The sequence below is a fragment of the Camellia sinensis genome, chromosome 2 (assembly GCF_055761805.1).
Source record: "Camellia sinensis isolate YWXY chromosome 2, ASM5576180v1, whole genome shotgun sequence".
Taxonomy (NCBI): Eukaryota; Viridiplantae; Streptophyta; class Magnoliopsida; order Ericales; family Theaceae; genus Camellia; species Camellia sinensis.
The window spans coordinates 200922367-200934604 of NC_138962.1; the positions used below are offsets into that span (position 1 = coordinate 200922367).

The window sequence follows — 12238 nt, forward strand, 5'->3', positions numbered from 1 at the left end:
ATGCTACAACTAACACGTATTCAATTTGGAATTGAAATACAAATGCAGTTAGTATGAGGCGCCGAGCCCAGTGCATGCAAGACAGATGAATGATGCAAACAAGCAAGCATAAGTATGCTAATTAAAACATGCCCTAATCTAACCATCATAAGCTGGTAAATAAAAGGGAAAAAGACGTGGGGTTGGAAGACATACATCACACGCACGCACACTTATTACAATTGTGCCCTCGCTTGGGGGGGGCTTCGAATAAATAATATAGTCCGAATAATAATTACAGTCCGAATAAGTACAAAACCCTAATTAATTAACAATTTAACTAGGAAAGCAAGTAAATCAGCATGTAAGCTATGGACCGCCTCAGCTCTGTTCCGAATGATGAATGATGCATGTTCGAGTTACCTTGCGCGGAAATCCATTGCGATGCCCCGATTCGCCTCTGTTTGCAATTAATGCTGGAATGTCGTGCAAGGCTTTAGAAAGCTGCTGATTTCTGTTTTGCTGCAACAAAGAGCAAGAAAGGGGCACAGCAAAGTATTTTCACATATGTATGCATGACTACTCTTCAGGGAGTGTAGTCCTCGATTCTTGTGCCACCAATCACGTATCTCGATGCATGATGGCTGAGGGGTCGAATTGCACGACTCGATGTGAAATGAATGCACATATGAACACAACAAGACCTAAACTCCATCATCGGTAATCCGGAGTGTCGGCGACCGGGAATTGAGACACGTTCCGTCACTCAGAGTACGAAACGTCCCTCGTTTCCCGTGCTTAGGCTAACTCCTATGCCAAACACGATGCAAATGAGATGGCATACACAATGCGACTAACATACAATCTAGCATACGCAATGCTATGAAATGGCGTACACAATGCTCGATGTAACATGGCATACACAATGCTCTAACATGCCACTCAGCATACACAATGCTATGGACCGAAATGCCATATACAATGCACGATGGACTTACACCAACATGAGTGGGCCTCAGCCACACTCACATCAGTGGCCATTAGATGAAAATGAGACAATTGAAATGCGTGCACACATGCACAAATACCAAGGACCGAACCTAAGGCATCAAATGTCACTCTACCAAAGCATGGCAAGGGATGAAAGATGGCATGGAATAGCATAAATTACAGCTCTGAAACAGCATGAAATATGGTCCCGAAACATGCAAATATGGCACACAATGCAAGCTAGGGGGCCCGGGTACCGTTACACTAGAGGTACCCAAAGCAATGCACCAAAGGCAAAACCATCCCCAAAAAGACCCTAGGCAGGTCTGAAATAGTGGGGAATTGACCTAAAATGATGATTCGGAATGCAACGGAATGGAGCTCATTCAATGGTCGGTAAATGGGGTATACAAGCCCAACTCTCAAACGTATTTAAAGAGATGAAAACATGGCAACATGGCATTCAAAGAAGCTCTAAAATGTGATAAATAATAGGCTCAAAACATGAACACACCTCAGTATATGCATGGAATGGACCTCAAAACTCAAAGCTAAGCATGGACCTTGAACTACAAGCATGCAAAACTAACATCATTCGACCACAAGACCCAAAAATAGAGCTAGGGCAGCCCAAAATAAGCACATTATCAGTTTAAGGCATAGCCAAAATATGCTAGAATCAATGGCCTATAAAGCATGCAAAGAAAGCTAGTGAACCATGAGTTGTTCTACAACTATATGAAGAATACGAGGGCTCACCCAACCAGCTAAAAATAAAAGTATGCCATGTCAAAATATGCCCAAATAACCACTGAAACTCAGTCAATGCATGCAAGAATGAAGTGTTCCTTTGGAAGGCCAATAAGAGGGTTACTCTACACATACATGATGGACATCAATGATGGAAAAATTACCTCTGGAAATAGGTTATGACAGCCCTAAAACTCACCAAAAAGGCCCTGAAATTGGTTTAGGAAGCATGCAATGAAAGGCCCCTTTGAAAGGCCTTGAATGGGATTGTTCTACACATGCATCATAGACATAAAATATGGCCAAAGGGGCTCCGAATAGAGTCAAGGTAGGCCTTAAAACTCACAAAATAGGGCCTGAAATGTGACTTCACAACATGCAAGATGGAGCCCCTTTGAAAGGCCAACAATGCTAGTAAAGAGGACAAGGGGTGAGAGGATCACCCCTTTCTGATTTTGAAGCTCAAAGACACATCTAAGCCATTGAAAATCTACTGGATTTCAGTAGCTAAAAGGTCAAACCAAGGCCAATGAAAATGCTCACATGCATAGCTCAAAACATAAGGAAATGAAGCATGAAAGGGGGAAGATGACCCCAAACAGAAAAATTCCCTTAATCAAACTTCAAGAGGGGCTCAAAATAAGACTTTTTTTAGTTCATGGAAAATCTCAAAAATTCTTGTAAGTAGGGCTAAGATATGATGCAAAAGAAGCCTACCGAGAAGGATAGAGCATACAAGGAGATAGATGGCCTCAAACAGAAAAGTGTCATCAATAAAAATTCAAGAGGAGCTCAATAGAAGACACTTTTCAGTTTATGACAAAGTCCAAAAAATCTTGCAAATAAGGCTAATCAATGGAGCAAAATAATGCAAGAAAAGGGAAAATAGGGACTCACCCTTGAAGAGCAGATTTCCAGCAACTTATGGACCAAGATGGGAGTTCTTTAACCTCTGAAAATCAGCTCCAAGATGCTTGGATGGATGGTGGAGGTGGTAGGCTATGAGGTGCAGTGCAAATGGAGCAAGAATATTAGGGTTTGGAGCTTGGAATAATAAGCTATGGAGGGAGAGGTGCATAAGCCTTAAACAAAATCGTTGAACCCTTTCAAATGAAGACAAGCCTCTCCTTTATAGAGGAGAGGCTCTAAAGCTTCTCTTGGAAGCTTCAAATATCCTTCATACACGTGTATAGAGGATGGTCCAAATGCCCCCCAATTGGCACAGCTGTGATGCATTCAGAGAGAGCAAAAAGCAATAAGCAGGCCGACCAGTTTAAATGGTCGGCCGGCCACTCCCCCTAGTCGGTCGACCAGGGGTCAAAAGGTTCAAGGAGAAATGCTGGCCGGCCACCCCAGAAAGGTGGCCTCCCAGTATGAAAAACCAGAAATTATGGCTCAAAAGTGAGAAAAACCAACTTTCTGTCAAAAAAATCGGCTAGAGGAGAGAGAAAAAGAGAAAGCTGGTTTCCAAGGTGAAAAGGTGACCTTCCACCATACTACCACCTCCCTAGCAATGAAAATAGGGTCCCTACCAAAAATGGACCAAGACGGATGCAAAACGAAGGTTCGGGGACCAAAACGCGCAGTCTGGGGCCCTCAAAACAGGCTGTTAGGCACTGGAAGTGGCGTATGACCACGAAGGTGGTCTCCCAGGCTACAATGTCCCTCTAAAGGGAGGAAACAAGGTGTGTGCCAAAAACCGGAGCAAACGGAGGTAATTAAGCGGTCCCGAACCGAGGCACATGGCTGACGGCTCTGAAAATCGAAAACTGGGCTCCAAACATGAAAAATGGCCTACGACCACGAAACGTAGCCTACAGCCACTGAGAGATGGTCTACGAGACCTCTCCCTTCGTTCAGGAAGTGAAAATAGAGAAAACAAGACCTGGTTCGCAAACCAAGGCAAAACACAAAAGAGCCCCGAAGTCCGGAAGCAAGGCTCGCAGCCGAGACTCCGCAACCTCAGAACGAGCACAATATGCAACATCACCGAGCGCTCAGTTGGTGACGTCTGAGTCTTAAGATCGGTCAAAAATGGGGTGTCTACGGCATGATTAATTGCAAATTCTGATTGTGAATATGATTCTAAATTTGTTTCTGTTATGAACTTTGATTTCTGAACATGAATATAAAATCCGTTACTATTAACTACTGAATTCTAATTTCTGTAATTGTATGGACAACGTTCATTAAACCCTTTACCTTGTTATTATTCATTGGGCTTCCGCTCACTATATTATTTATGTATGTAGGTGATCAAACGCGTGGCCAGGCTCAGTGATGATCACCTGGAATTCCGTTTTGTCGGCCAACTTTTGTATCTCCCGAGGAGGTTCCAGAATGAGTCAAATGGTCGAGTTTTATGAACTAAGTTTTAAGACTTTGTTTTTGTTTATCTATACACTAGGCTAAGTCCTACTTTTGGTTTATCTGTGTATAAGAGTGATGTACGACTAATGTATGTATGACGTCACATGTGTGTGCGTTTATAAAGTTTTAAATTATCTGTCCCATGTATGTCTGCACAACTTATTAGACTACGCAATATATTTTATCTATCTGCTTTTGCTAGCCCCTTAATTCTATGTTACTCTGTACAAAGGCCTTTGGTAATACAAGGATTACTGGCTGGTTATGACGCTAAACTTACAGGGACGGTTTTGGGTTGTAACAACTGACAAGTCCTCTTTAAAAGAGATGTGCTCCATTTAATCCCACAACTTTTTGTTTATACCCAAAAGTCTTGTGTGAATTTTTCTTTTTCTCTTTCTCTATGCCTTCATTCTCCTGTTTCTTTCTCTTTCTGATTTTCGACGACAGACGACTACACCTACCTTTTTCTCTTTCTCTTTTTGATATATAATCACCAACAACCGACGACCACCATCAATTAGGGTTCATCAACAATCACCGACTGCTAACTACATGCTTTACCCTCACTGACGGTAAATGAGATAAGTTTACAGGGAAGAAGATAAGTAAATCTCTTTAAATCTACATCAAATTCGACTAAATCTAAATAAAAAATAATTGTCGGAGTACAATTCTCTCTTTATATCTATCTCTCACCTTCGATCTCTCAGTTTTTCTATATTTTCTCTACTACACACTTCTTTTTTTCTATTTTAATGGAGATAATTTTCAAATTCTGAATAAATTGTTTTCGAGTTTTAGTTACAATCCATAAAAATTGTAATATTTTTCAATTTCAATTTTTTTGATACTGAAATGAATCATGGTTTAAAACTATAAAATCTTGCAATTTCATAATATTCTTTAAAATTATAAAATTTTACAGTTTCATAACATATTTTTTAGTTTGATCAACAAAGATAAATGCTTAATAGAATCATATTTTAAAACTGTAATATTTTACAATTTCAAAACTTGATTTTCAGTTTGATCAATATTGGAGGCCATTTGCTTAATACAAAAATTGAAAAATAATATATATATATATATATATATATATTTCCATTGTTGCTGTTTGTTGTTGTCATATTTTGTTTTTTTCTTTCAGTTTGTCAATATTTAACACATTTTGTTATGTTTTTTACTATAATTTCTCTATTTATTTATTTTTCGGGTAATATTCTAGACATTCCGATGAGTTTCTGACGATATTTTTGACGTCCAACAAATGTTTTCAACATTCCGACGACTTCTAGTGATATTTAAAATACTTTGGCGATACTCTAGTAACTTCCCAGTGATGTTGAATATTTCAGCGAGTCTCCAATAATCGTTTGACAGAAGTTCGATGGTGGTAGGATTTAACAGCGTCTTTAAATTAAAAAAAAAATTAGAATTTTTTTTGTAACAATTCACTACAACAAATTACACTTTCATTTTTTAGTTGCTGAAGATTTTTGCTGACTAAATTTTTTGGTCGTCAGCTTTGTCACTAGATGATCGTTGGGAAAGGTATTGGCGACTTTTTTTTTTTTTTAGTTGCCGAAAGTCACCAATTGGCAACTAAAAATTTAGTTACCAAAAAGAAAATATTTTCCATCTTTAGTTTTTTAGCTACTAATTTTTTAGTCGCTAAAAACGTGACACTCCTTTTTTGGCTACCAATTTTTTAGTCGCAAAAAACTTTCATTTTTTTTTTTGGCTTCTAACTATTTAGTCGCTAATAAGTTCCTTTTTATTTTTTGGCTACTAAATGTTTAGTCGCCAAAAGCTCAAACTCTATTTATTAATTTTTTTTTTAAATTCACAAATTGAATATTTTTCATTAATTTCTAAATTATATGCATTTCATTATCAATGCAACCTGTAACCAGTAATCTGTAACCTCTACATATACAAAATAATGCATTTATCAATTATAATATAAATCCATTATGAATAATACACATTTCATTATCAACTATTCAAAAACTTTAACTTGTAACATCATATTCCGAATATCATATAAATCCATACAAACCAAGTATAATCCATCTAAATTAAATATTACATACAAAAACATTGGATTTCCAAAATAGAGGATTGTTTCAAAATAAATGTCTTCCATATAGAGAACAAATGCTCTTCATACACATCCACAATAGCCGACGCAAAAGCAATCTGTAAAAAAAGAAAAAAAAAATTAACCATTAGCACTTATTCAATAATATTGACATTTCAAGTTATAACAATTATAAAATTAATAATTTAGATATATTATACTCTGCAAATTATAACAATTCTACAATTAAAATTAATAATTTAGATATATTATACTCTGCATATAATCCCATCAAGATCATTTTAATGTTTTTGTTTTGATGAAAATTTATACGACCTCCGAATTGAACCTCATGCTTGCCTAGTAAACTCTAGTTTGACAATTACATGCAATATTTCCAAAATTTTCTTTTCTCACCAGTATACACCATGATCCTAATTGTTTTAAAATCAAAATCCTTCGACAGTTTTCATCAAAATTTGTTACTTTTGGCAATCTGCATTTTCACAAATCTTGAACATTGAAGGCACTACAGTTCCACAACTTTCAGTATTGAAAACATAATATGAGGATGCATAAATTTCATTATACTTTATTTGACTGGAGAGATGTATGTAATGTAGGTCAGCATTTATGTTTCCCAGTTAGACTTCATCGAACAAAATATATAGAAACCCAAATCCAAAATCTTCGAAATTGAGCTCGACAAATTTCTAGCCAGTACAAGACTTGAAGACCATGTTTTAAACTAACATTATTAGGACAACAAAAGACAAATTCAATATCTACCCAGTAGTGCCTTTACCGTCTTTTGCCGATCATAAATTGGCATAGTGTGACATGTTAACTTTTATTTATTTATTTTATTGAAGAGGAATATAATTAATTGAATGTAAATGAGCATATAAGTGAAAATTAAGAAGAAAAGTATCTTACCAATGTTTTACCACCAATATCAGATTTCACAACCGTCATTGCAGCTCCAAATTTGTCTGACATTAGAAATTAAAAAAAGTTCAGTGGATTGCCAAGCCAAAGGCCCAAAAAAGGACTTAAGAGCAAGTTAATAGACAAATATAACTCCGAAGGCAAAGCATATCAACATAGGAAATTACAAAAGAGAACAATGTTTTCACATTGACAAATGTTTGCATTTGGAAATGCAAGATCATGCTTTATTCAAAACTTCCTTTTGGTTTTTGTTTCTTTGTTTTTTGGTTTTAGATTTTCCTTTTTCTTATCCAATAAAAAATCCGTCTGAACCATAGAAAAAGAATAATTATGCTGTTTGGGACAACTTCTCCATAAAGCAAGGGCTTTTGTACAATGGACTTTAAAGGAAATCATTCAAGAAAAGTCCTCTTGATATACAATTATGTTAGGTAAGTACACTTTTTAAAAGTGCTATATGAAAATTTCATTTTTGAATATTTTAGTAATTTTCCCAAAAAGTCCAAAGAAATGTAAATTCACGACAATGAAGGTGATGTAGGTCAATATTATTATAGAGACAACACCACCATTTAAAATTTTTATTTAAATGAGTATTAGACTTCATGAGAAGTCACTGTAAAAGCCACCTAATGGAGCTTCCACTAAACAGACTTTTAGAAGCATGCACGTTTTAGAAAAGCTCGTGTACATAAACTCACCAAGCAACCATTAAATCTTTGGAAGGACTTTTAATGCCCGAAAGTTCGTTTTGCATTTCCGCCAAACACCTATAAAACTATGAAAATAACTTCCAAGTGCACACAAAATCTAGAAAATTCTAATTAAAAACTATATGGTTTGAGCAACAATAAAACAAACTATGAAAACTCTTCTTGATTGAAGCTATTCTCTAGTTAAAATTACCAAATGGGAAAGAAAAGCACACCTAGAATAGGCAATATGTGTTTGCAGACATCCAATAAAGGCTTTGTCAACAGTTCTCCTCTGTCAGACTTGACATTCTTCATTCCCTCCAAAGTAGGGCTAAACACAGTCCCCTCCATTTTCAAGGTTTACTGCATAATTTAGATATGTAAATAAACAAACATGTTATTTAGTAATTAACTACACAAGTTCACATAAAATTTCTTTATCTCTGTGATAAAAACTACATCACCCACTAACCCAAATCTAATGGAGGATTTTTATATGTTTGGCCCTGTTCTCATTTTAGTCCTTAAAGTCTTTTTTTTTCCCTTTTTTTTTTTTTTTACTTTGATTATTCATGTTTCAAGTTTTTTCCAAATTAATTAACTTATGTCTAAAATTAGATAGAGAATGATAAACCAAACATCAAACTATTGTTCTAATTTGACAAATCACGTCATATTGCAATAACTAAACAATTAAATTTGAACAAGACCTACATATAATCATATACATAAAGAGAAATTATACAGACACACATACAAGTATGAACCAAGTGAAGAGCCTCACCATGAATTGATCAAGGTCCTTATCATCCAGAGGTTGATTACCATTTCCAAGAATCGAATACTTGGCCACCACATGCTGTAATTGTGCGAGCTGCACATCGATCCTCGGCAACTGAGCCACGGGCGTATAAGAGCACAACTTTAAGCAGGCATTCATATTTTTGTTTGGAAACTATACCCTATATTTCCTTACATGTTTGTTGGCCCTCTAGTTATCCAGGTACAACTTGAAATGTGTTTGCAGATGATAACGAGCAACTACCAACTGTGACCCACCTCACTCTAGATAATCAATTTTAATTTAATATGCATCTTATCATGGAGAAACTTCAGATTATTCAAGAAAAACCTCCAACATTTTAAAACAAGCAAATTAGGTGTAAGGAACATACAATTAAAGAAAAGGGTTTAGGGTTTATCCATGCTACAGTTTGCAAGTAAACCAAGCTGTCCAATCAACAATCTAGAAATTCTAAAATAGGCATCCATGGAACTTGAAAATTAATTGAATATGAATAAAAGAAAATATAAAAATCATTCAACCAAGAAACACTTGAAGGTAAACAGACTCAGGTTCTAGCAAACAATAAAGGGTTTAGGATTTTAAGGGCAAAAAATTAACAAAGAATATCAAGAGAATTGAGGAGAGAAGTAGTTACAAGCTTGGCAATCTCTTTAAGAATAGAGGTGACCTGTTCACCTTCTTTGAGTATAGCTTCATACTGAGAAACGTTCCATTTAGTTTCCTCGCCTTCTCTTGATTCATCGTCATCGCCGCAATCTCTGGCATGTCGTCGGTCTCGCCATTGATAGATAAAAAAATATACGAATATAGAGAGATTTTAGAGAGAGAAAATAGAGCAAATCTAGGTGAAAATAGAGCAAATCTAGGTGAATTGGTGCTCCAGTTGCCCGCGACCTTGAGGAGGAGCGGCGAAGGCGCGGCAGTGAGAGAGGGAGGAGAGACGAGCAGTGAAGAGGAAGAGGCATATGTAGAGAGAGAGAAACGCGGAAGAGAGAGAAACAGAGGTGCTAGTTTGTGGTTTGGAAACCAAATATATATATATATATATATTACACCATTAGCGACTAAATATTTTTAGTCGCCAATTAATTCTATAAATCCCTCCAAAATTTGAAATGTCTCCCTCCAAATATTTTTGTTTTTGGCGACTAAATTTTTTTTATCGCTGAAAATAAGTTTTCGGCAACCAATCTTTTGGTCGCCAAAGGTAAAAAATAATTTTTTATTTTCCATTCGTCGATTAAATGCTTTTAGTAGCCAAAACTTAATATACGATGACTAAAATATTTTTTGACACTGAAAATATGTTTTGGTCGACCAAACTTTTGGTCACCAAAGATAAAAAAATAATTTTTTATTTTCCATTTGGCTACTAAATGGTTTTAGTAACCAAAACTCAATATACAGCGACTAAAATATTTTTTTGTCACTGAAAATATGTTTTTGGCGACCAAACTTTTGGTCACCAAAGATAAAAAAATAATTTTTTATTTTACATTTGGCGGCTAAATAGTTTTAGTAGCCAAAACTCAATATACGGCAACTAAAATATTTTTTTTGTGGCCAATTTTGGTATTTTTAGCGACTAATTTTTTTTTTTAGTCGCCAATAATCGATACACCCTGACTAAAAAAAATTAGTAGCTAAATATTGTACTTTTACCGACTAAAAAAAATTTTCGTCGCCAATTCCACAACTTTTGGCGATTAAATTTTTTTCAGTCACTAATTTTGGTGGTCAAATGTGCATTTTCTTGTAGTGATTAAAAATATGTACAACTAATTTGTAGATTTTTTTTTGGGGGGGGGAATAGATAAGTTTTGAATTTTGTGTATGGACCTACCAGTAAGTTTCCCTAAATAATTTATCTGAAAACTAAAAAAATGTGAGTTGTTTACAGTAGAATAGTTTTTTTTAAAGGGTGAATTACACATACACTCTTTGAGGAATGATTAAAATATGAATTACCCCTGTAGTTTGGAAAATTGCAAATATCACTTTGTCAGAATTTTTTATTTAATAGAATTAACTAAAAAATTGGAATTTTTAACTATTCTTCTATATAATAATAAAATTATCTGAATTATTAATTAAAATAAAATTTTAACATTATTAAAAACTGTTAATTAACTTGATAATTTATTAATACAAGAGCCTATTTGTTATGAAATTAAAAACCTTATCGACATAATATAATTTCTAGAACCACAAAGGTAATTCATAAGTTAAGTAAACCTCCAGGTGTGTGTCTGTAATTTTCCCTTTTTTAAAAATGGACTGTGCTTTAAACAAAAACTTACACCTCAGCCAAAAAATTAAAAATAAAAAGGGGTTTAAATACACTTTCGATTGCTAAAGTATTTGCTTTATGCCATTTTGATCATTTTGTCAATTTGTATAGGAATTTTTATTTTTATTTTTTGGCAAAAGAGTATTTTGTTTCAAAAAAAGGGTCTAATTTTAGTGATAAACATTGACAATATCGGTTATGAGAATCTCTTTAATACACATTTAATATATTTTGAGGATAAAATTGACACAATTAAAATATTGAGAATCAAAATTAAACAAAGTGCACATGTTCACAACCAAAAGCATAAACAATGAGAGCCAGACTCAATCTTGTTTTCCATTGATGAATACATTCATATCACTCACCAACACACAATCATACTCTCTCTCTCTCTCTCTCTCTCTCTCTCTCTCTCACACACACACACACACACACACACACACACACACACATGCACATCATCTATGCACAAACAAATCCTTCTGGAACCTTCTTTCCACACCCATTAATGACCAAACTAAGAGCAATGGGGACTTCAAGCTTGACAACACCCAACACATTGGCCTTAATTGCAGTACATAAACACAATGCAGCTTCGAGGTCAGCCAAACCTTTCACCACTGTACAACATTGGGGATTAGGTTTAGTCCCAATGACTTCAGTCACCAATCCCAACCATTCACCACAAACACCAAACTTGAGAGTGTCTTTTGTACACTTGGCCGGCGGCTTCGCTGGAAGGCATGGGACCCTATGAGATGAGACAATATTGAAGAAGAAAAGGATGATGATGATAAGTAAAAGTAGAAGAGAAGATGTCTTTGAACCTACCATTTTTCTTCATGCAATAGGAGGTAAGGGCAATGTTGGTGTAGTGGACATTGATAATTTGATGGTGTTTTGGGTTGGATATTATGAATTGGAGGTTGATATTGGCTCGTGAAAAAGCTAAGGTATTGTACATGACCACATGAAAATATAGTGGCTAATAAGACTCCTCATTTTGGTGCACTATATCCCATGCCCTTCTCTTTATTTTCCTCCATGGCTATATAATATATATATATATATATATTTGTTTAATCGAATTCATAATATCATGCAATTATAGATAGGAAGAGTAATATGTAAAGTACTGGATGCCATTATTTTTAATTAGGGGATGCGATGATGTGGTAATCCATGGAATGGGATTTGTTTGAGGGTGCATAATGGGAGAGTCCATATCATATTACTATACAAAAAAAATTAACGAATCTTGCACATTTTCTTACTTAGCATCATCAAAGTGTGTTCAATTATTGCATGAAAATTTTGTT

The 12238-nt window shown here is 35.1% G+C and overlaps 1 protein-coding gene across 1 annotated transcript; it reads right to left on the reverse strand.

The window, feature by feature from the left end:
- Positions 1 to 6033: 6033 nt before the first annotated feature.
- On the reverse strand, positions 6034 to 8426 carry LOC114274954 (glycolipid transfer protein 1). Its single transcript, XM_028216936.2, has 3 exons — positions 8052 to 8426; positions 7109 to 7164; positions 6034 to 6291 (listed from the first exon to the last, which is right to left on the reverse strand). Exons 1-3 carry the CDS (start codon positions 8167 to 8169, stop codon positions 6178 to 6180), a joined length of 288 nt encoding a protein of 95 aa, XP_028072737.2. The 5' UTR covers positions 8170 to 8426; the 3' UTR covers positions 6034 to 6177.
- Between the last annotated feature and the right edge of the window lie 3812 nt (positions 8427 to 12238).